Source organism: Ranitomeya variabilis, chromosome 1 (assembly GCF_051348905.1).
Source record: "Ranitomeya variabilis isolate aRanVar5 chromosome 1, aRanVar5.hap1, whole genome shotgun sequence".
NCBI classification, from domain to species: Eukaryota; Metazoa; Chordata; class Amphibia; order Anura; family Dendrobatidae; genus Ranitomeya; species Ranitomeya variabilis.
Genome location: NC_135232.1, coordinates 41,507,514 through 41,534,328, shown reverse-complemented (window position 1 = coordinate 41,534,328; position 26,815 = coordinate 41,507,514). Strand labels below are relative to the sequence as shown.

General features: G+C 44.9%; 1 protein-coding gene across 1 annotated transcript in view; it reads left to right on the top strand.

Annotated features, from left to right (window-relative positions):
• Window positions 1-9,434: 9,434 nt before the first annotated feature.
• The window catches only part of ST8SIA3 (ST8 alpha-N-acetyl-neuraminide alpha-2,8-sialyltransferase 3), a 43,446-nt gene continuing 26,065 nt past the window's right edge, over window positions 9,435-26,815 (top strand). The window contains exon 1 of the mRNA XM_077282532.1: window positions 9,435-9,915. Coding sequence (XP_077138647.1) covers window positions 9,737-9,915 — 179 coding nt within the window. The 5' untranslated portion in view covers window positions 9,435-9,736. The remainder of the gene's footprint in view (window positions 9,916-26,815) is intronic.

The window sequence follows — 26,815 nt, the reverse complement described above, 5'->3', positions numbered from 1 at the left end:
CTGTGCTGTGCATTATAATGTGAATAGTGTCATGCGGTTTCAGAAATATTTTGTCATGTATAGTGTGAAACAGGTATAGGTGAAGACAGGGCTGCCACCAGGAATTTCAGGGCCTTACTGGCAACATTTTTGGGCCCCCTTGAGACTCTTCTCAGGCTCCACCCCCAGCTCTACCTCCACCCCACAAACCTTCCACCGTCCCACCGCCCTCTCTTGGAAAAACTCCACTTCTGCATGATCTCCTCACCAATCACACAGTGACAGTTCCCATCTAGAACCATATCACATACATAGCCAGCAGTTTTTGTTTTGACCAAAAGATTTTTTAAGCCGCCACCATGACAAGGTAGACTCTTTTGACCGGGCCCTACTCTACTCTAACCTATTAAACATTTGTTAAAATATCCAATACTCTTTTTAGGTATATTTTTATTTATTTTTCTATTTTTAAAATGACCAATAAAATCACATACAAGGTACAAATACTGTTACACCATGACCATACCACATATTACCACCACATAGTGACCAATAATACCACATACAAGGAACAAATACCACCACACTGTGACCAGACCACATATTACCACCACATAGTGACCAAATACTACAACACTGATCATTAATTAAAAAAACAATACTAATATTACCATAAGTGCCAGTATACAGGTAATGCAGTGATATTATACACAGCAGCTCTGTATGTAGTGTATAGTGTACAGGTTATACAGGGATCACCAGTGACATTATACACAAAGGCTCTGTATATAGTGCATAGTTTACAGGTAATACAGGGATCAGTAGTGACATTACACACTGATGCTCTGTATATAGTGCATAAAGTGTACAGTATACAGGTAATACAGGGATCATCAGTGACATTATACACAGGAGCTCTGTATATAGTGTACAAGTAACACAGGGATCAGCAGTGACATTACACACCGAAGCTCTGTATATAGTGCATATAGTGTACAGTATACAGGTAATACAGGGATCATCAGTGACATTATACACAGGAGCTCTGTATATAGTGTACAGGTAATACAGTGATCACCAGTGAAATTACACACAGGAGCTCTGTATATAGTGCATATAGTGTACAGTGTACAGGTAATAAAAATCTGACTGGCACATCCAAGTTCGTGTGAATACGTGCATACTAGAAGCAGCCACCTCCATATAAAAAATAAAAACGAAGTTGAACTCTATCGTGCTAAAGCATGTCAATGTGAAATATATGAAATATGAATAGCAATACTGCTTCTGAATACTAGGAAAAAATGAGACGCTTAGCACATAATTCGGCCAATTCATGCAAGCCCATCAACCAACGACAAGGTGGTCTCAAGACTGATGGGTCCCTACATATCTAATGTGAATACCTCTCTCAGGCTGAAGTCTGAATTTCTGGGTGAATGTGGACACCTCTCCCAGCAAAGCTTGCATCTATGGGTAGGTAGGATCCCGCTGTAATTAACCCCTTAACCCCTGGAGCTTTTTTCGGTTTTGCGTTTTTGTTTTTTGCTCCCCTTCTTCCCAGAGCCATAACATTTTACTTTTCCATCAATATGGCCGTGTGAGGGCTTGTTTTTGTGAATGAGTTGTACTTTTGAACGACACCATTGGTTTTATCATGTCATGTACTAGAAAGCGGGAAATAAATTCCAAGTGCTGTAAAATTGAATAAAAAATTGCAATCCCACACTTGTTTGTTTTGCTTTTTTACTAGGTTCACTAAATACTAAAAACTGACATGGTATTATGATTCTCCAGGTCACTACAAGTTCATAGACACCAAACATGTCTAGGTTCTTTTTTATCTAAGGCTAGGTTCACATTGCGTTAATGGGTTAACGCTAACGGACTGCGTTGCACGGCGAAAATGTCGCAATTAACGCCTTGCAATGGGTCCGTTAGCGCACCCATTGACAGCAATGTTATTTTTGCCTGTAGCGCATCGCTAGCGCATGCCATTTTCGGCATGTGCCGTTCTTTTGTGACGGACCTGCAAGCAGCGTCCGAGGTGCGCCCGAGGTCCGTTCCTCGCTACCGCAGATTGGGGATCTGCGCTAGCCGGGACGGCGAACGCGGACCCTACAGAAACATTGTGTTAGCGCAATCCGCTAGCTCTATGCGCTTAACAGATTGCCCTAACGCAATGTGAACCTAGCCTAAGTGGTGGAAAAAAATTCCAAACTTTGTTAAAAAAAATAAAATAAAAAATTGCGCCATTATCCGATACCCGTAGCGTCTTCATTTTTCATGATCTAGGGTTGGGTGAGGGCCTAATTTTTGTGTGCCAAGCTGACGTCCTGGGTTCAAACCCCACCAACGACAACATCTGCAAGGAGTTTGTATGTTCTCTCCGTGTTTGCGTGGTTTTCCTCCGGGTATTCAGGTTTCCTCCCACATTCCAAAGACATACTGATAGGGAATTTAGATTGTGAGCCCCATCGGGGACAGCGATGATAATGTGTGTAAACTGTAAAGCGCTGCGGAATATGTTAGCGCTATATAAAAATAAAGATTATTATTATAAAGATTATTATTATTATTATTATTATAAATGATACCATTTTGGTGCAGATATGATCTTACTGCATTTTAATGCAATGTCGTGGCGACCAAAAAAACGTAATTCTGGCATTTTTACTTTTATTCTCTCTACGCCGTTCAGCAATCAGGTTAATCTTTTTATTGATAGATCAGGCGATTCTGATCGAGGAGATACCAAATATGTGTATGTTTGATTTTATTTTTTATTGCTTTATTTTGAATGGGGCGAAAGGGGGGTGATGTGAACTTTTATATTTATTTTTTCTATTTTTATAAACTTTTTTTTTGGCATGCTTCAATAGTCTCCATGGGAGACTAGAAGCTGCCACAACCCGATCGGCTCTGCTACGTAGAGGCGATGATCAGATCTTGGCACCGTCCAGGTTGAAAACTATTTAGCCCCCAGACATGGATTACAGCGTGGGACACAACGATGGACAGATATGGTATATTGCTGTTTTTTTGTTTTAGTTTTATTACAGGAGATCGAGGGCTTCGGTGAAATTAGGCAAGGCCACAAATATGAACTCCACTTGCTACCGCTAATAGATGTGCCTTTTCTGGGCAGCCGTGGGCTACTGTTTTTAGGCTGGGGGACCTACAGCAATGGCCCGTTACCAGCCTGAGAATAGCAGCCCTCAGCTGTGAGCTTTAGCAATGCTGGTTATCAAATATAATGCCATTTTTTAAAATTGTTTATTTAAATAATTAAAAAACAGCATGGGGACCCCTCTATTCTTTATAATCAGCCTTGCTGAAGCCAACAGCTGAGGGTTGCAGCCCCCAACTGAGAATTTTGCAAGGCTGGTTATAGAAAATAGGGGGAAGCCATGCCGGGTTTTTCATTCATTTATTTAGTTAGATCAAAGGCGGCGGGTGAGGAATACCCCGATCATCCACTCCTGCTGTCACTGTTATTAGCGGCAGCAGGTGTCGGATGATGGGAGTAAGAGTCCCAAAAAACCCCACCTGCTGTCATCATTCAGACTTTAATATAACTCTCATCATTCTCCTCTGCGAGCGCCGAGTGCCGGCAGAGCAGGGGAGAATGATGAGAGCCGTCTTCAGCACCTGCCGCCGGGGAACAGCACTTTCTGTAGCGCTTCTTCCCCGGCGGCCGTCCATGTAGTACTAATGCGGCACACGGTTGCCACACGTCTGCCGAAAATATTGCATTCACAACACATGGACACACGGACACGGATATCTCCGGTACCAGTTTTCCGGTACTGGAAATAAACGGATGTGAGAAAGAGTCCTTAAACTGAACGTGCATCCGAGGACTGCTACGCTAGTAAGGGCATACTGCCCTGATGGCGGCCCTGGGTGAAGATTTAGGTCATAAAGTAGTGACTATAGATAGAGTCTAGTAAGCATTATAAGTTTAATACAGTGGCATGTAAAAGTTTGGGCACCACTGGTCAAAATTACTGTTATTGTGAACAGTTAAGCAAGTTGAAGATTAAATGATCTCTAAGAGACCCAAAGCAAAAGATGACACATTTCCTTTGTATTTCAGGCAAAATATACCATATATACAGGTGCTTCTCACAAAATTGGAATATCATCAAAAAGTTAATTTATTTCAGTGAAACGCATATACAGCTCTGGCAAAAATTAAGAGACCACTGCAAAATGTTCAGTTTGTCTCTTTAGGCTATGTGCACACGTTGCGGCTTTGGCTGCGGATCCGCAGCAGTTTTCCATGCGGTGTACAGTACCATGTTAACCTATGGAAAACCAAATCTGCAGTGCACATGCTGCAGAAAATTCCGTGCGGAAACTCTGCAGTTTGTTTTCCACAGCATATCAATTCTTTGTGCGGATTCCGCAGCGTTTTACACCTATTCCTTTATAGGAATCTGCAGGTGTAGAAGCACCTGTATGTGATAGATACATAATAGATTGATAGTAGATAGATACATAATAGATAGATAAATGATAAATAGATAGACAGATAGATAATAGATAGATAGATTGATAGACAATAGATAGATAGATAATAGATAGATAAATGGATAATACATAGATAATAGATAGAAGATAGATTGATAGATAGATAATAAATAATAGATAATAGATAGATAGATAGATAATAGGTAGAAAAAGAGGAATTTTAAAATGCGCGCGTGTCCTGCCTCCCGTGACGTCCCGGCTTGTGATTGGTCGCGTCGCCCATGTGGCCGCGACGCGACCAATCACAAGCCAGAACGTAATTTTAAAATCCTGAAGGACCTGAAATTACGTCACGGCTTGCTGTGATTGGTCGCGTCGCGGCCACATGGGCGGCACGCGACCAATCACAAGCCGGGACTTCACAGAAGGAAGTAAACGCGTGAATTTTAAGCAAAGAACGCTGCCGGTTCCCTCCGTGAGGTCCAGGCTGCGTCGGAGAGGTGAGTATAGCAATATTTTTTATTTTAATTATTTCTTTTACACATTATTACATTAATGTTGTTTCGATACCGATACCCGATACCACAAAAGTATCGGATCTCGGTATCGGAATTCCGATACCTGCAAGTATCGGCCGATACCCGATACTTGCGGTATCGGAATGCTCAACACTACTCAGGACACATTGGACAACAACTTTTGGGGTCCAATTTCTCCTGTTACCCTTGGGAAAATACAAAACTGGGGGCTAAAAAATAATTTTTGTGGAAAAAAAAGATTTTTTATTTTCACGGCTCTGCGTTATAAACTGTAGTGAAACACATGGGGGTTCAAAGTTCTCACAACACATCTAGATAAGTTCCTTGGGGGGTCTACTTTCCAATATAGGGTCACTTGTGGGGGGTTTCTACTGTTTAGGTACATTAGGGGCTCTGCAAATGCAATGTGACGCCTGCAGACCAATCCATCTAAGTCTGCATTCCAAATGGCGCTCCTTCCCTTCCGAGCTCTGCCATGCGCTCAAACGGTGGTTCCCCCCACATGTGGGGTATCAGCATACTCAGGACAAATTGGACAACAACTTTTGGGGTCCAATTTCAACTGTTACCCTTAGAAAAATACAAAACTGGGGGCTAAAAAATTATTTTTGTGGAAAAAAAAAATAATTTTTATTTTCACGGCTCTGCGTTATAAACTGTAGTGAAACACTTGGGGATTCAAAGCTCTCACAACACTTCTAGATGAGTTCCTTAGGGGTCTACTTTCCAAAATGGTGTCACTTGTGGGGGTTTCAATGTTTAGGCACATCAGGGGCTCTCCGAAAGCAACATGGCGTCCCATCTCAATTCCTGTCAATTTTGCATTGAAAAGTCAAAAGGCGCTCCTTCCCTTCCGAGCTCTCCCATGCGCCCAAACAGTGATTTACCCCCACATATGGTGTATCAGCGTACTCAGGACAAATTGGACAACTTTTGGGGTCCAATTTCTTCTCTTACCCTTGGGAAAATAAAAAATTGGGGGCGAAAAGATCATTTTTGTGAAAAAATATTTTTTCTTTTTACGGCTCTGCATTATAAACGTCTGTGAAGCACTTGGTGGGTCAAAGTGCTCACCACACATCTAGATAAGTTCCTTAGGGGGTCTAATTTCCAAAATGGTGTCCCTTTTTGAGGGGGTTTCAATGTTTAGGCACATCAGGGGCTCTCCAAACACAACATGGCGTCCCATCTCAATTCCAGTCAATTTTGCATTGAAAAGTCAAATGTCGCTCCTTCGCTTCCGAGCTCTGTCATGCGCACAAACAGTGGTTTACCCCCACATATGGGGTATCGGCGTACTCAGGACAAATTGTAGAACAACTTTTGGGGTCCATTTTCTCCTGTTACCCTTGGTAAAATAAAACAAATTGGAGCTGAAGTAAATTTTTTGTGAAAAAAAGTTAAATGTTCATTTTTATTTAAACATTCCAAAAATTCCTGTGAAGCACCTGAAGGGTTAATAAACTTCTTGAATGTGGTTTTGAGCACCTTGAGGGGTGCAGTTTTTAGAATGGTGTCACACTTGGTTATTTTCTATCATATAGACCCCTCAAAGTGACTTCAATTGAGATGTGGTCCCTAAAAACAAATGGTGTTGTAAAAATGAGAAATTGCTGGTCAACTTTTAACCCTTATAACTCCCTAACAAAAAAAAATTTTGGTTCCAAAATTGTGCTGATTTAAAGTAGACATGTGGGAAATGTTAAATATTAAGTATTTTGTGTGACATATCTCTGTGATTTAATTGCATAAAAATCAAAGTTGGAAAATTGCGAAATTTTCAAAATTTTCGCCAAATTTCCGTTTTTTTCACACAAATAAACGCAGGTAATATCAAATAAATTTTACCACTATCATGAAGTACAATACATTGTCAGAATCGCCAAGATCCGTTGAAGCGTTCCAGAGTTATAACCTCATAAAAGGACAGTGGTCAGAATTGTAAAAATTGGCCTGGTCATTAACGTGCAAACCACCCTTGGGGGTAAAGGGGTTAAAGCGTGCACGCTTCCCTGACCAGCATTCCAATGGCCTTTCAGACAGTAAACAAAAAGGGAAACAGCACAAAAAGATGGGGAAAAGAGGCGTGGCAACGTTTCAGATAAAACAAATCCTTTCTCAAGATAGATAGATAGATAGATAGATAGATAGATAGATAGATAGATAGATAGATAGATAATAGATTGATAGATATGTAATAGATAGATAGATAGATAGATAGATAATAGATATACCACTGCTCAAAAAGATAAACACTAAAATCCCACATCCTAGATATCACTGATTAAAATATTCCAGTTGTAAATCTTTATTCATTACATAGTGGAAAGCATTGAGAACAATAAAACATAAAAATTATCAATGTTAATCAAAATTAATATCTCACGGAGGCCTGAAATTGGAGCGATACTCAAAATCAAAGTGGAAAATCAAATTGCAGGCTAATCCAACTTCAGTGGAAATGCCTCAAGACAAGGAAATGATGCTCAGTAGTGTGTGGCCTCCACGTGCCTGTATGATCTCCCTACAACTCCTGGGCATGCTCCTGATGAGGCAGTGGATGGTCTCCTGAGGGATCTCCTCCCAGACCTGGACTAAAGCATGCGCCAACTCCTAGACAGTCTGTGGTGCAACGTGATGTTGGTGAATGGTGCAAGACATGATGTCCCAGATGTGCTCAACCGGATTCAGGCCCGGGGAACAGGCGGGCCAGTCCATAGCTTCTGTGCCTTCATCTTGCAGGAACTGCTGACACACTCCAGCCACATGAGGTCTGGCATTGTCCTGCATTAGGAGGGACCCAGGGCCAACCGCACCAGCATATGGTCTCACAAGGGGTCTGAGGATCTCATCTCGGTACCTAACGGCAGTCAGGCTACCTCTGGTGAGCACATGGAGGGCTGTGTGGCCCTCCAAAGAAATGCCACCCCACACCATTACTGACCCACTGCCAAACCGGTCATGCTGAATGATGTTGCAGGCAGCAGATCGCTCTCCATGGCGTCTCCAGACTCTGTCACGTCTGTCACATGCGCTCAGTGTGAACCTGCTTTCATCTGTGAAGAGCACAAGGCGCCAGTGGCGAATTTGCCAATCCTGGTGTTCTGTGGCAAATGCCAAGCATCCTTCACGGTGTTGGGCTGTGAGCACAACCCCCATCTGTGGAAGTCGGGCACTCCGACCATCCTCATGGAGTCGGTTTCTAACCGTTTGTGCAGACACATGCACATTTGTTGCCTGCTGGAGGTCATTTTGCAGGGCTCTGGCAGTGCTCCTCCTGTTCCTCCCTGCACAAAGGCGGATGTAGCGGTCCTGCTGCTGGGTTGTTGCCCTCCTACTGCCCCCTCCACGTCTCCTGGTGTACTGGCCTGTCTCCTGGTAGTGCCTCCAGCCTCTGGACACTACGCTGACAGACACAGCAAACCTTCTTGCCACAGCTCGCATTGATGTGCCATCCTGGATGAGCTGCACTACCTGAGCCACTTGTGTGGGTTGTAGAGTCCATCTCATGCTACCACGAGTGTGAAAGCACAAACAACATTCAAAAGTGACCAATACATCAGCCAGAAAGCATTGGTACTAAAATGTGGTCTGTGGTCCCCACCTGCAGAACCACTCCTTTATTGAGGGTGTCTTGATAATTGCCGATAATTTCTATCTGTTGTCTATTCCATTTGCACAACAGCATGTGAAGTTGATTGTCAGTCAGTGCTGCTTCCTAAGGCTATATGCACAAGTAGAATGGTCCACTACGGATTTTTCCGCAGTGGATTTGATAAATCCGCAGGGCAAAAACACAGCGTTTTTCCTGCGGATTTATAGCGGATTTTCCGTGGTTTTTCTGTGGATTCCACTGCGGTTTTCTATTATGGAGCAGGTGGAAAACCGCTGCGGATTTCGCAGAAAGAATTGACATGCTGCGGAATGTAAACCGCTGCGTTTCCGCACGGTTTTTTCCGCAGCATGTGCACATAGCCTAAGCGGACAGTTTGATTTCAGAGAAGTTTGACTTACTTGGAGTTGTATTCTGTTGTTTAAGTGTTCCCTTTATTTTTTGAGCAGTGTGTAATAGATAGATAATAGATGAATGATAGATAATAGATAGATACATAATGAATGGATGGATAGATGGATGGATGGATAGATAAACAGATGATAGATAATATATAAATAGATAAAGGATAGCTGGGAGCAATAGCTGACTAAATATGAGACAGATAATTTATAGAGTATTTTAGCTATTTTTTTATAAATATATATTTATTGCAACAATAATTCATCATAATAAAACATACATATAATAGCAGGAAATAACCCAGCTAGAGAAGCAGTTGTTGTTCGCCCCTTTGCCGGGGTGAGGGCAGAGCTGCTCCCTGGCATCCCTGGCAGGGGGACCCCGGTGCGGAGCCGCACTACGCATGCCCCCAGCCTCCTCCCACCAGGCACAGGCACAGCCGGGCTGTGTGAGGGGGATTCCGGGCTGTATGGGGGGTTTCCTGCCCTCCCATAGATGAGTGGGCTGCAGAGGCCTCCATTATTGCAGGCTGGCAGCTGGCGCTGCACAATGAGGGGGGCTCCCAGCCGCACAGACGCCTCAGCTGCCATTTCCCCTGTGCAGCGCTGCCCTCCATCTTCCTGCTAAGTCTCCCAGGCTCCGGGCTCTCCCTGCGGATTATCTCCGTGTTATTATTTCGTGTCTCCCCACCGACCTAGTTCTTATGTGGCCGCTGCATTGAGCAGGGATGAGAATCTGCAAGATGGTGCGGGTGGCAAGTGTGCTGGGTCTGGTGATGCTGAGCGTCGCCCTCCTCATCCTCTCCCTCATCAGCTACGTGTCCCTGAAGAAGGACAACATCTTCACCACCCCCAAATACGCCAGTGCGGGGGGCCCCAGGATGTACATGTTCCATGCGGGATTCAGGTATGTGGACCCCAGCTCATCAGTGGGGGAGGGGGATACATTGTACCAGGGGGCTCTGCTCGCTGTAGGGTGGGCTGCCAGGGGCTTCATTCTGCTATCACTGCTGAGATTGTCCATCATGGTCCCTGCCTCATCTATATTCCATGGCCATCATCCTGGCGCAGGCGCAGTGTAATCAGGCACAATGGAGGGGTCCTCACCCATCATCATCTAATGCACAGTGGTCTTATTAGTAGCAGCCCCTCCCTGTGACATCATTAACCCTTCGCTGGCCACTATGGCTCCCCCCTGTCCTGATTTCTGTTGCTGTCCCAGGTGCTGATTCCCTGCTCTGTGTATAGGCAGAAGGTCTGCTCTCCACACTGTGCAGCTTCTCCAGCTTTTTTTTGTTCTAGGACTACAACTTCCAGCTGGCATGGCACACTGGGAGTTGTAGTACTGCAATAACTGGTGGAGAGAGACACAGATTGGACCCCAGAGGATCATATGGCGCAGGGGCGAAGAGAAGAACTGCCCTGGTTTCTGATGCTTGGATGATAAGAGTTGGTGAAGTTTTGGTTTCTTGATAGGTGGAGTGGATTGTTCTCTTTTATTGCCTCTTGCCCATTATTAGGCAAATCCTCTTCAAAAGAAAAAAAATAAATCAGATTGTCTATGATGTAGAGAAAGCTGGGTGACAAGTAAAGAGTTAATGGAAAAGTCACCCAACTTTTCCTAAAGTCCTGCCTAGTAATGTAGTGATAGAGGAGGTGATGGAGAGAGGAATCTAGGAAAGCTGGATGACATATAGTAGAGAGAGAGGAGGATTAGATGGCACCCAGCTTTCCCAGATAGAACTCAGAGGAAAGTTTACAGGAAGAACAACTTGTGCCATAGTTTAGAAAATGTGTGTCGTGGCATCTACTGACATTTTTTACACTGGGGGATGTATAACATGAGCCACACTAGTAGTCATGGCCAGCTGCAGCCTGTAATATGCTCCAGAGCTGAAATCACAATTCTGCTGGTTTCAGAGCTGAATAAAGTGTGTTGCCGGCTCAGTCTCTGCGCTAACTTTGCTGTGATGATTTGAGTTGAATAATAGAAGCTCAGTTGAGCTGCTAAGTGAGTTTTTCCATCAAGCTTGCTGACTGTTTCCAATACCCTGCAAGAATTGTGAATGATAATTGCCAGGGCATGTTGTAGGCCTGCAGGGTGGACATAGCACAGTATGATGATTTGCAGCTTCACTATAACACCTAATCACGGTTAAGGAGCACATAGTGTTATAGGCCTCTGCATAGGGTGTACACCAGGTAAGAAGAACCATTAACCCAGATGGGGCCAAAAGAGTATCCGGGGAGGACACAGTCAGAAAAGGCCCCTGTGCGATAATATGTCTGTGCCAGAAGCTGATTGCTGCTTGGAGGTGGAAGTGGGCCCCCTTACTACTTGGGCCCCGTGAGGCTGCTGCCCCATTAGTATGTTCTCCCAGACCCCAAAATATGGAATATCTTATATCAGAGGTGGGCAATTAATTTTTCCAAGGGGCCACAAGAGAGACTGTGACTGTTGTGGAGGCCGAACCATTCTGCCAAACTTTATTCTGCTCATTATTATTGTTTTATACCTGTTTTTATCACTTAATCTTGGGCATCATTTAGTCGGGAGAATCGCTGATACTGTTAATATATGTAAGGTGTTCTTTCCTGAAGCAGCTAATAAAAAAACATATAATTTACTGATTTTTATAAAAAAAATACATAAAGTAGCAAATTATTTTGCTCCTATTATTCAGCCTTTGTACCTTGGTCAACAGCTCACAACACAATATGATGCTCCTACAGTCCCCACTCACAGTATGATGTTCCCACACAGCCCCTCTACACAGTATGATGTTCCCACAAAGTATGAAGTCCCCACAGAGCCCCCCACATAGTATGATATCCCCTCACAGCCCCCCCCCCACATAGTATGGTATCCCCTCACAGCCCCCCACATAGTATATCCCCATAATTCCCCCCTACACATTGTGATGTTCCTCCAAAGTATGAAGCCCCCAGAGAGCCCCTCACATAGTGTGGTATCCCCTCAAAACCCCCATACATAGGATGACTCCACAAAGCCCCCTACACATTGTGATGTTCCCACAAAGTATGGAGTCCCCACAGAGCCCCCCACATAGTATGAAATCCCCTCACAGCCCCCCCACATAGTATATCCCCATAAATCCTCCCTACACAACATGATGTTCCCACAAAGTATAAAGTCCCCACAGAGCCCCCCAAATAGTATGGTTTCCCCTCACAGCCCCCCACATGGTATATACCCATAAAGACCCCCTACACATTGTGATGTTCCCACAAAGTATGAAGTCCCCACAGAGCCCCCCAAATAGTATGTCATCCCCTCACATCCCCCCACATGGTATATACCCATAAAGCCCCCCTACACATTGTGATGTTTCCACAAAGTATGAAGTCCCCACAGAGCCCCCCAAATAGTATGGCATCCACTCGCAGCCCCCCACATGGTATATACCCACAAAGCCCCCCTACACATTGTGATGTTCCCACAAAGTATGAAGTCCCCACAGAGCCCCCCAAATAGTATGGCATCCCCTCACAGCCCCCCACATGGTATATCCCCATAAATCCCCCCTACACAGCATGATGTTCCCACAAAGTATGAAGTCCCCACAGAGCCCCCCCAAATAGTATGGCATTCCCTCACAGCCCCCCACATGGTATATACCCATAAAGCCCCCCTACACATTGTGATGTTCCCACAAAGTATGAAGTCCCCACAGAGCCCCCCAAATAGTATGGCAGCCCCCCACATGGTATATACCCATAAAGCCCCCCTACACATTGTGATGTTCCCACAAAGTATGAAGTCCCCATAGAGCTCCCCAAATAGTATGGCATCCCCTCACAGCCCCCCACATGGTATATACCCATAAAGCCCCCCTACACAGCATGATGTTCCCACAAAGTATGAAGTCCCCACAGAGCCCCACAAATAGTATGGCTTCCCCTCACAGCCCCCCACATGGTATATACCCATAAAGCCCCCCTACACATTGTGATGTTCCCACAAAGTATGAAGTCCCCACAGAGCCCCCCACATAGTATGGTATCCCCTCACAGCCCCCCACATGGTATATACCCATAAAGCCCCCCTACACATTGTGATGTTCCCACAAAGTATGAAGTCCCCACAGAGCCCCTCACATAGTATGGTATCCCCTCACAGCCCCACCACATAGTATGGTATCCCCTCACAGCCCCACCACATAGTATATCCCCATAAAGCCCCCCTACACAGTATGATGTTCCCATAAAGTATGAAATCCCCACAGAGCCCCTCACATAGTATGGTATCCCCTCAAAAGCCCCGTACATAGTATGACCCCACAAAGCCCCCTATACAATATGTCCACACAAAGACCCATACACATTATGTCTCCACAAAGTCTCCTTACACAGTATGAGAGCCCCCCTACATAGTGTGTCCCCACAAAGCCCCCCTAAACAAAATGATATATCCAGACATTTGGCTGTACCAGTACTTGGCCCGCACTGGAACACCTGAAAAGTCGCATGTGGCCCGCGGGCTACACTTTGCCCCAGTCTGCCATATATTGTTATCCGCTATATTGACATATTATGCCATGCACATTTTACTGTAGCACTGGAGGCTATTGGTGATGCGTATTGCCGGGGTCATCTGATCGGTTTTGCTAATAACACTCTGAGAAAACTCTGATCTTAGTTTGATCCAAAGTGTCACCTTACTGTGATCCGATTGTCTTGCATGAGAGAATCACAGCACTGGTGGGGAGAACTTAATTTCTCCATCTTCTCCATTGTATGTGTCCTCGTAAGTCGCACTGCACTCAGATGGCACCCGAGTGCAGTCCAAAGTTTTGCACGTACCTATAGAATTGAATGGGTGCGTGTGATCCAATTTGCGGAGCCACTTGCAGCATGCTGTGATTATTTCCTCGTGCTGGATTGCAGATCTGCACTGCCCTATAGAATAACTCTGGTCCGAGTGAAATCCGACAAAACATTGCATGGCACTCAGCCTATATATGCTGGCGTGAGCAAGCCCTATCACTTTACAGTAGTGTGTCTTCAGTGCCATACATCCTCCTGCCTGATGTCTTAGGGGCCGAAGAGAACAATTGGGGGGACACCAGTTTCCAATAAGGAGTACTGGGCACTTTATAACTGAGGGTTTGCTACATTTGTATCCAGTTTAGGCAAAGAGCTCAAATCTGCCCTGACTATTTGTTACAATGTAACAATGTACAATGTCACTGGAATTTATCTGGAATCCAGACTTTGTAGCTACATTGCCCATGTTGAGGGAGGATCTGAAGTGACCCTTCACGGTTGACTCAGTGATTTTCAAATTGATCCACAGAGCGTTGCCGGCAACTAAAAATGACCAGACTGAGACGTGTGTCTCTATTTGGGGGGATCGAGCAGATGTCTAAGCCCTGTTTATCGCGTCACACTTTTCATAATCTTAGAAGTTATACTTCAACCAATCAACATAAGAACACGCTCACAGTTCTTAACCTATAAGAATGTAGGAACAGCCTGTACGTCAAGGTCTTTGGAGAACAATACACCCTCATTCTCATGCCTTGTTCAGGTTGAAACAATCAAGGTCTCATAACAACTATGAACTTTTACCTAGTAACAAAATTTATCTCAAAACAGCAAGATGGAGTCGAAAAGCACAAAATGAAGCCTGCTTTAAGTTTTCTTAGTTTAACCCTTCACACCCACACAAGATGCAATGCCAGTTAAAGGGAACCTGTCACCAAGTTTTCCCCATATATAGTACGACCAGCACCTGTAAGCCCCCGGTACAGCATTCTGGTCCCCAATCCCCTCTGCAAGGCACAAAAAAAGAGCTTTTATTATACTCACAGACGGCGCAATGCGCAAATGCAGGGAAATGGCAAAGAGCGCCAGCACATGCGCACTACAATACCGTGAGAAGTGAGAAGTGCGCCTGCTGGTGCCCACTTCCAGATCCAAGTATTTCAATGCAGCCGTCACATGACCACGTAGAGGATACTAATACCGGGAAAAGGAAGTGGGGACCGGCAGGGGAAGCAGCGGAGCCAGATCAGTGGGGGATTGGGCAGGTGACTATGCTGTTATTTTTTTTTTTTACTAAACTGAAATGTTGTCAAACTATATATTTTTTGTAGAATCATCTGTTTAAACTTAAAAAAAAGTAGTAAAGCCCTTTAATTGCACATTGTAAGGACAGTAACACTTCACTACTTTTCCCCATGACGCTGATTTCTGATCGGGCTTTATACCAGATGCAGAACTATGGTCGATATTTGCACTTTACTGCAGACCAGGAGGGCACCATGCATAAGGTGAGGAGAGCACTCCAAAATTGTGATGGGGCTGATGGACGGCTTAGGTAACACTTTCTGTCCAATGAGGGATGAGTAGTGTGGAAGATCGGAACAAGTAAGAACTTACAGGATGACCGTAGCCACAAAACTGTCACTATGATCATAACTATGGCATAACTATGAGACTGGCACAATGGCATGAATATGAGACTGGCACTATGGCATGAATATGAGACTGGCACTATGGCATGAATATGAGACTGGCACTATGGCATAACTGTGAGACTGACACTATGGCATAACTATGAGACTGGCACTATGGCATGAATATGAGACTGACACTATGGCATGAATATGAGACTGGCACTATGGCATGAATATGAGACTGGCACTATGGCATGAATATGAGACTGGCACTATGGCATAACTGTGAGACTGACACTATGGCATAACTATGAGACTGGCACTATGGCATGAATATGAGACTGACACTATGGCATGAATATGAGACTGGCACTATGGCATGAATATGAGACTGGCACTATGGCATAACTGTGAGACTGACACTATGGCATAACTATGAGACTGGCACTATGGCATGAATATGAGACTGGCACTATGGCATAACTATGAGACTGGCACAATGGCATAACTATGAGACTGGCACAATGGCATAACTATGAGACTGGCACTATGGCATGAATATGAGACCGGCACTATGGCATAACTATGAGACTGGCACAATGGCATAACTATGAGACTGGCACAATGGCATAACTATGAGACTGGCACTATGGCATGAATATGAGACTGACACTATGGCATGAATATGAGACTGACACAATGGCATAACTATGAGACTGGCACTATGGCATGAATGTGAGACTGGCACTATGGCATAACGATGAGCCCGCACAATGGCATAACTATGAGACTGGCACAATGGCATAACTATGAGACTGGCACTATGGCATGAATATGAGACTGCCACTATGGCATGAATATGAAACTGGCACTATGTCATTACTATGAGACCGGCACTATGGCATGACTATGAGACTGACACTATGGCATAACTATGAGACCGGCACTATGGCATGACTATGAGACCGGCACTATGGCATAACTATGAGACTGGCACTGTGGCATTACTATGAGACTGGCACTATGGCATAACTATGAGACTAGCACTATGACATAACTATGAGACCGACACTATGGCATAACTATGAGACTGACACTGTGGCATAACTAGGAGACTAGCACTATGGCATAACTATGAGACTAGCACTATGGCATAACTAGGAGACCGACACTATGGCATGACTATGAGACTGGCATTGTGGCATTACTATGAGACTGGCACTATGGCATAACTATGAGACCGGCACTATGGCATAACTATGAGACTGGCACTATGGCATAACTATGAGACTAGCACTATGGCGTAACTATGAGACCAACACTATGGCATGACTATGAGACTAGCACTATGGCATAACTATGAGACTGGCACTATGGCATTACTATGAGACTGGCACTATGGCATATCTATGAGACTAGCACTATGGCATAACTATGAGACCGACACTATGGCATAACTATGAGACTGGCACTATGGCATAACTATGAGACCGGCACTATGTCATAATTATGAGACCGGCACTATGGCATGACTATGAGACTGGCACTATGGCATGGCTATGAGACTAGCACTATGGCATAACTATGAGATTGGCACCATGGCATAACTATGAGACTGGCACTATGGCATGACTATGAGACTGACACTATGGCATAACTATGAGACCGGCACTATGGCATAACTATGAGACCGGCACTATGGCATGACTATGAGACTGGCACTATGGCATGAATATGAGACTGACACTATGGCATGAATATGAGACTGGCACTATGGCATGAATATGAGACTGGCACTATGGCATGAATATGAGACTGGCACTATGGCATAACTGTGAGACTGACACTATGGCATAACTATGAGACTGGCACTATGGCATGAATATGAGACTGACACTATGGCATGAATATGAGACTGGCACTATGGCATGAATATGAGACTGGCACTATGGCATGAATATGAGACTGGCACTATGGCATAACTGTGAGACTGACACTATGGCATAACTATGAGACTGGCACTATGGCATGAATATGAGACTGACACTATGGCATGAATATGAGACTGGCACTATGGCATGAATATGAGACTGGCACTATGGCATAACTGTGAGACTGACACTATGGCATAACTATGAGACTGGCACTATGGCATGAATATGAGACTGGCACTATGGCATAACTATGAGACTGGCACAATGGCATAACTATGAGACTGGCACAATGGCATAACTATGAGACTGGCACTATGGCATGAATATGAGACCGGCACTATGGCATAACTATGAGACTGGCACAATGGCATAACTATGAGACTGGCACAATGGCATAACTATGAGACTGGCACTATGGCATGAATATGAGACTGACACTATGGCATGAATATGAGACTGACACAATGGCATAACTATGAGACTGGCACTATGGCATGAATGTGAGACTGGCACTATGGCATAACGATGAGCCCGCACAATGGCATAACTATGAGACTGGCACAATGGCATAACTATGAGACTGGCACTATGGCATGAATATGAGACTGCCACTATGGCATGAATATGAAACTGGCACTATGGCATTACTATGAGACCGGCACTATGGCATGACTATGAGACTGACACTATGGCATAACTATGAGACCGGCACTATTGCATGAATATGAGACTGGCACTATGGCATAACTATGAGACTGGCACTATGGCATGACTATGAGTCTGGCACTATGGCATGACTATGAGACCGGCACTATGGCATAACTATGAGCGGCACTATGGCATGACTGTGTGAGACTGGCACTATGGCATGACTATGAGTCTGGCACTATGGCATAACTATGAGACTGGCACTATGGCATTACTATGAGTCTGGCACTATGGCATAACTATGAGACTGGCACTATGGCATTACTATGAGACCGGCACTATGGCATGACTATGAGACTGGCACTATGGCATGAATATGAGACTGGCACTATGGCATAACTATGAGACTGGACTATGGCATGACTATGAGACTGACACTATGGCATGACTATGAGACCGGCACTATGGCATGACTATGAGACCGGCACTATGGCATGACTATGAGACTGGCACTATGGCATGACTGTGAGACTGGCACTATGGCATGACTGTGAGACCGGCACTATGGCATGACTACGAGACAGGCACTATGGCATGGCTATGAGACTGACACTATGGCATGACTATGAGACTAGCACTATGGCATAACTATGAGACTGGCACTATGGCATGACTATGACACTGACACTATGGCATGACTATGAGACCGGCACTATGGCATAACTATGAGACCGGCACTATGGCATGACTGTGAGACCGGCACTATGGCATGACTGTGAGACTGACACTATGGCATAACTATGAGACTGGCACTATGGCATAACTATGAGACTGGCACTATGGCATAACTATGAGACTGGCACTATGGCATAACTATGAGACTGGCACTATGGCATGACTATGAGACCGGCACTATGGCATAACTATGAGACTGGCACTATGGCATTACTATGAGACCAACACTATAGCATAACTATGAGACCGACACTATAGCATAACTATGAGACTAGCACTATGGCATGACTATGAGACTGGCACTATGGCATAACTATGAGACTGGCACTATGGCATAACTATGAGACTGGCACTATGGCATGACTATGAGACTGGCACTATGGCATGAATATGAGACTGGCACTATGGCATGAATATGAGACTGGCACTATGGCATAACTGTGAGACTGACACTATGGCATAACTATGAGACTGGCACTATGGCATGAATATGAGACTGACACTATGGCATGAATATGAGACTGGCACTATGGCATGAATATGAGACTGGCACTATGGCATGAATATGAGACTGGCACTATGGCATGAATATGAGACTGACACTATGGCATGAATATGAGACTGGCACTATGGCATGAATATGAGACTGGCACTATGGCATGAATATGAGACTGGCACTATGGCATAACTGTGAGACTGACACTATGGCATAACTATGAGACTGGCACTATGGCATGAATATGAGACTGACACTATGGCATGAATATGAGACTGGCACTATGGCATGAATATGAGACTGGCACTATGGCATGAATATGAGACTGGCACTATGGCATAACTGTGAGACTGACACTATGGCATAACTATGAGACTGGCAATATGGCATGAATATGAGACTGACACTATGGCATGAATATGAGACTGGCACTATGGCATGAATATGAGACTGGCACTATGGCATAACTGTGAGACTGACACTATGGCATAACTATGAGACTGGCACTATGGCATGAATATGAGACTGGCACTATGGCATAACTATGAGACTGGCACAATGGCATAACTATGAGACTGGCACAATGGCATAACTATGAGACTGGCACTATGGCATGAATATGAGACCGGCACTATGGCATAACTATGAGACTGGCACAATGGCATAACTATGAGACTGGCACAATGGCATAACTATGAGACTGGCACTATGGCATGAATATGAGACTGACACTATGGCATGAATATGAGACTGACACAATGGCATAACTATGAGACTGGCACTATGGCATGAATGTGAGACTGGCACTATGGCATAACGATGAGCCCGCACAATGGCATAACTATGAGACTGGCACAATGGCATAACTATGAGACTGGCACTATGGCATGAATATGAGACTGCCACTATGGCATGAATATGAAACTGGCACTATGGCATTACTATGAGACCGGCACTATGGCATGACTATGAGACTGACACTATGGCATAACTATGAGACCGGCACTATTGCATGAATATGAGACTGGCACTATGGCATAACTATGAGACTGGCACTATGGCATGACTATGAGTCTGGCACTATGGCATGACTATGAGACCGGCACTATGGCATAACTATGAGCGGCACTATGGCATGACTGTGTGAGACTGGCACTATGGCATGACTATGAGTCTGGCACTATGGCATAACTATGAGACTGGCACTATGGCATTACTATGAGTCTGGCACTATGGCATAACTATGAGACTGGCACTATGGCATTACTATGAGACCGGCACTATGGCATGACTATGAGACTGGCACTATGGCATGAATATGAGACTGGCACTATGGCATAACTATGAGACTGGACTATGGCATGACTATGAGACTGACACTATGGCATGACTATGAGACCGGCACTATGGCATGACTATGAGACCGGCACTATGGCATAACTATGAGACCGGCACTATGGCATGACTATGAGACCGGCACTATGGCATAACTATGAGACTGGCACTGTGGCATTACTATGAGACTGGCACTATGGCATAACTATGAGACCGGCACTATGGCATGACTATGAGACCGGCACTATGGCATAACTATGAGACTGGCACTGTGGCATTACTATGAGACTGGCACTATGGCATAACTATGAGACTAGCACTATGGCATAACTATGAGACTGACACTGTGGCATAACTAGGAGACTAGCACTATGGCATAACTATGAGACTGGCATTGTGGCATTACTATGAGACTGGCACTATGGCATAACTATGAGACCGGCACTATGGCATAACTATGAGACTGGCACTATGGCATAACTATGAGACTAGCACTATGGCGTAACTATGAGACCAACACTATGGCATGACTATGAGACTAGCACTATGGCATAACTATGAGACTGGCACTATGGCATTACTATGAGACTGGCACTATGGCATATCTATGAGACTAGCACTATGGCATAACTATGAGACCGACACTATGGCATAACTATGAGACTGGCACTATGGCATAACTATGAGACCGGCACTATGTCATAATTATGAGACCGGCACTATGGCATGACTATGAGACTGGCACTATGGCATGGCTATGAGACTAGCACTATGGCATAACTATGAGATTGGCACCATGGCATAACTATGAGACTGGCACTATGGCATGACTATGAGACTGACACTATGGCATAACTATGAGACCGGCACTATGGCATAACTATGAGACCGGCACTATGGCATAACTATGAGACCGGCACTATGGCATAACTATGAGACCGGCACTATGGCATGACTGTGAGACCGGCACTATGGCATGACTACGAGACAGGCACTATGGCATGGCTATGAGACTGACACTATGGCATGACTATGAGACTAGCACTATGGCATAACTATGAGACTGGCACTATGGCATGACTATGACACTGACACTATGGCATGACTATGAGACCGGCACTATGGCATAACTATGAGACCGGCACTATGGCATGACTGTGAGACCGGCACTATGGCATGACTGTGAGACTGACACTATGGCATAACTATGAGACTGGCACTATGGCATAACTATGAGACTGGCACTATGGCATAACTATGAGACTGGCACTATGGCATAACTATGAGACTGGCACTATGGCATGACTATGAGACCGGCACTATGGCATAACTATGAGACTGGAACTATGGCATTACTATGAGACCAACACTATAGCATAACTATGAGACCGACACTATAGCATAACTATGAGACTAGCACTATGGCATGACTATGAGACTGGCACTATGGCATAACTATGAGACTGGCACTATGGCATTACTATGAGACCAACACTATAGCATAACTATGAGACCGACACTATAGCATAACTATGAGACTAGCACTATGGCATGACTATGAGACTGGCACTATGGCATAACTATGAGACTGGCACTATGGCATAACTATGAGACTGGCACTATGGCATGACTATGAGACTGGCACTATGGCATGACTATGAGACCGACACTATAGCAAAAGTATGAGACTAGCACTATGGCATGACTTTGAGACTGGCACTATGGCATAACTATGAGACTGGCACTATGGCATAACTATGAGACTGACACTATGGCATGACTATGAGACCGACACTATAGCATAAGTATGAGACTAGCACTGTGGCATGACTTTGAGACTGGCACTATGGCATAGCTATGAGACTGGCACTATGGCATTACTATGAGACTGGCACTATAGCATTACTATGAGAGCGACACTATGGCATAACTATGAGACTAGCACTATGGCATAACTATGAGACTGGCACTATGGCATTACTATGAGACCGGCACTATTGCATGAATATGAGACTGGCACTATGGCATGACTATGTGTCTGGCACTATGGCATAAGTATGAGACTGGCACTATGGCATGACTATGAGACCGGCACTATGGCATGACTATGAGACCGGCACTATGGCATAACTATGAGACTGGCACTATGGCATGACTATGAGACTGGCACTATGGCATGACTATGAGTCTGGCACTATGGCATAACTATGAGACTGGCACTATGGCATGACTATGAGACCGGCACTATGGCATGACTATGAGACCGGCACTATGGCATAACTATGAGACCGGCACTATTGCATGAATATGAGACTGGCACTATGGCATGACTATGAGTCTGGCACTATGGCATAACTATGAGACTGGCACTATGGCATGACTATGAGACCGGCACTATGGCATGACTATGAGACCGGCACTATGGCATGACTATGAGACCGGCACTATGGCATAACTATGAGACTGGCACTATGGCATGACTATGAGACTGGCACTATGGCATGACTATGAGTCTGGCACTATGGCATAACTATGAGACTGGCACTATGGCATGACTATGAGACCGGCACTATGGCATGACTATGAGACCGGCACTATGGCATAACTATGAGACCGGCACTATGGCATAACTATGAGACCGGCACTATGGCATAAATATGAGACTGGCACTATGGCATGACTATGAGTCTGGCACTATGGCATAACTAAGAGACTGGCACTATGGCATTACTATGAGACCGGCACTATGGCATAACTATGAGACTGGCACTATGGCATGAATATGAGACTGGCACTATGGCATAACTATGAGACTGGCACTATGGCATGACTATGAGACTGACACTATGGCATGACTATGAGACCGGCACTATGGCATAACTATGAGACCGGCACTATGGCATGACTATGAGACCGACACTATGGCATGACTATGAGACCGGCACTATGGCATGACTATGAGACCGGCACTATGGCATAACTATGAGACCGGCACTATGGCATAACTATGAGACCGGCACTATGGCATGACTGTAAGACTGACACTATGGCATTACTATGAGACCGGCACTATGGCATGACTGTGAGACCGGCACTATGGCATGACTGTGAGACTGACAAATGGCATAACTATGAGACTGGCACTATGGCATGACTATGAGACTGGCACTATGGCATAACTATGAGACTGGCACTATGGCATAACTATGGGACTAGCACTATGGCATGACTATGAGACTGACACTATGGCATGACTATGAGACCGGCACTATGGCATGACTATGAGACCGGCACTATGGCATTACTATGAGACCGGCACTATGGCATTACTATGAGACTGGCACATGGCATAACTATGAGACTAGCACTATGGCATAACTATGAGACTAGCACTATGGCATAACTATAAGACCGACACTATGGCATGACTATGAGACTGACACTATGGCATGACTATGAGACCGGCACTATGGCATGACTATGAGACCGGCACTATGGCATTACTATGAGACTGGCACTGTGGCATAACTAGGAGACTAGCACTATGGCATAACTATGAGACTAGCACTATGGCATAACTAGGAGACCGACACTATGGCATGACTATGAGACTGGCACTGTGGCATGACTATGAGACCGACACTATGGCATGACTATGAGACTAGCACTATGGCATAACTATGAGACTGGCACTATGGCATGACTATGAGACTAGCACTATGGCATAACTATGAGACTGGCACTATGGCATGACTGAGACTGACACTATGGCATGACTATGAGTCTGGCACTATGGCATGACTATGAGACCGGCACTATTGCATAACTATGAGACCGGCACTATGGCATGGCTATGAGACTGACACTGTGGCATGACTATGAGACTAGCACTATGGCATAACTATGAGACTGGCACTATGGCATAACTATGAAACTGGCACTATGGCATGACTATGAGACTGACACTATGGCATTACTATGAGACCGGCACTATGGCATAACTATGAGACCGGCACTATGGCATGACTGTGAGACCGGCACTATGGCATGGCTATGAGACTGACACTATGGCATGACTATGAGACTAGAACTATGGCATAACTATGAGACTGGCACTATGGCATGACTATGAGACTGGCACTATGGCATGACTATGAGACTGACACTATGGCATGAATATGAGACTGGCACTATGGCATGACTATGAGACTGACACTATGGCATGACTATGAGACTGGCACTATGGCATGACTATGAGACTGACACTATGGCATGAATATGAGACTGGTACTATGGCATAACTATGAGACTGGCACTATGGCATGACTATGAGACTGGCACTATGGCATGACTATGAGACTGACACTATGGCATGAGTATGAGACTGGCACTATGGCATGACTATGAGACTGGCACTATGGCATGACTATGAGACTGGCACTATGGCATAACTATGAGACTGGCACTATGGCATGACTATGAGACTGGCACTATGGCATATCTATGAGACTGGCACTATGGGATTACTATGAGACTGGCACTATGGCATGAATATGAGACTGGCACTATAGCATTACTATGAGAGCGACACTATGGCATAACTATGAGACTAGCACTATGGCATAGCTTTGAGACTGGCACTATGGCATGACTATGAGACTGGCACTATGGCATAACTATGAGTCTGGCACTATGGCATAACTATGAGACTGGCATTATGGCATGACTATGAGACTGGCAGTATGGCATGACTATGGGACCAACACTATAGCATAAGTATGAGACTAGCACTATGGCATGACTATGAGACTGGCACTATGGCATGACTATGAGACCGGCACTATGGCATAGCTATGAGACTGGCACTATGGCATGAATATGAGACTGGCACTATGGCATTACTATGAGACCGGCACTATGGCATAACTATGAGACTGGCACTATGGCATGAATATGAGACTGGTACTATGGCATTACTATGAGAGCGACACTATGGCATAACTATGAGACTAGCACTATGGCATGACTATGAGACTGGTACTATGGCATGACTATGAGACCGTCACTATGGCATAACTATGAGACTGGCATTATGGCATGACTATGAGACTGGCACTGTGGAATAACTATGAGACTTGTACTATGGCATAACTGTGACTGGCACTGTGGCATGGCTATGAAACTGGCACTATGGGATGACTATGAGACCGGCACTATGGCATAACTGCAACTGGCACTATCGTATATCTATGAGACTGGCACTATGGCATGTAACCAGTAATTCCATCCGACAACCCTTGGCACATCTTGCCCCATGTGTCTGAGCCTCCATCTCCTGTTTGGTGCCGATACCTACGACATGAGCATTTCCTTATCCAATATTTTCATTTCCGGAGATGTACGCCATACTCCACAGTATTAGAAATGATGGCTCTATGGTTTTTGCTGCATCAGGATGGCAGCTTTTGCAGATCGGAGAGAGGTGCGGAGTGGATGTGTCCCGGGTCTGCAGCCTCCGCTCCCCCCTCCCCCGTTTCTCATTGTAGTCCTTTATAGAGAACACACTGTTATAATGCTTGTAATCTGACATTTGGCAGCAGCTGCTCCTGTTTAGATTAAATGCGAGCACTTACCAGCAGCGAGACTGCAATTCCACTCACATGGATCATATAAATCCTCTGGTTTGAGCAGATTAAGCTAAACAACTGGCGAGCCTCTGAGTAACACAAGCCATTGTCAGGACACAGCTGGAGGAGAGCCATGCCATCCATGCCAGTGGTGCCACAACTGCAAGCCATGCCACCAAATTATCATCAGCTTATCACAGTGCCTCAGGTTATTACACCATTGGGATGAATCAGGGGCCATTGTAGACTTCTACTGTAGAGGCTCAACCGCAGGTCATGCTGTAGTTTCCCCACACTTGTTATAGAGGATATTTCACATTTCTCTATGTCCTTTTCTATCTATTTAATCTTACATTTCACTTACTTTTCTGAGCTTTGCTTAGCTGATTTATGACATTATCAAAGTTCGGCCCAGCTGTGGTCATAAGTCAGCACAGAGGGGTTCAGAAAAACACAAAGGAGTTAGAAGAGTTGTCTACTACTAGGATAACACTTTCTTAAATACTATATTCCCAAATGTAAATTAAAAAACACATATACCGTACTCACCTTCTGTATTGGTGCCAACCCAACAATATTGGAGCTGGGTCTTCCGAGGCTCAAGTGGCAT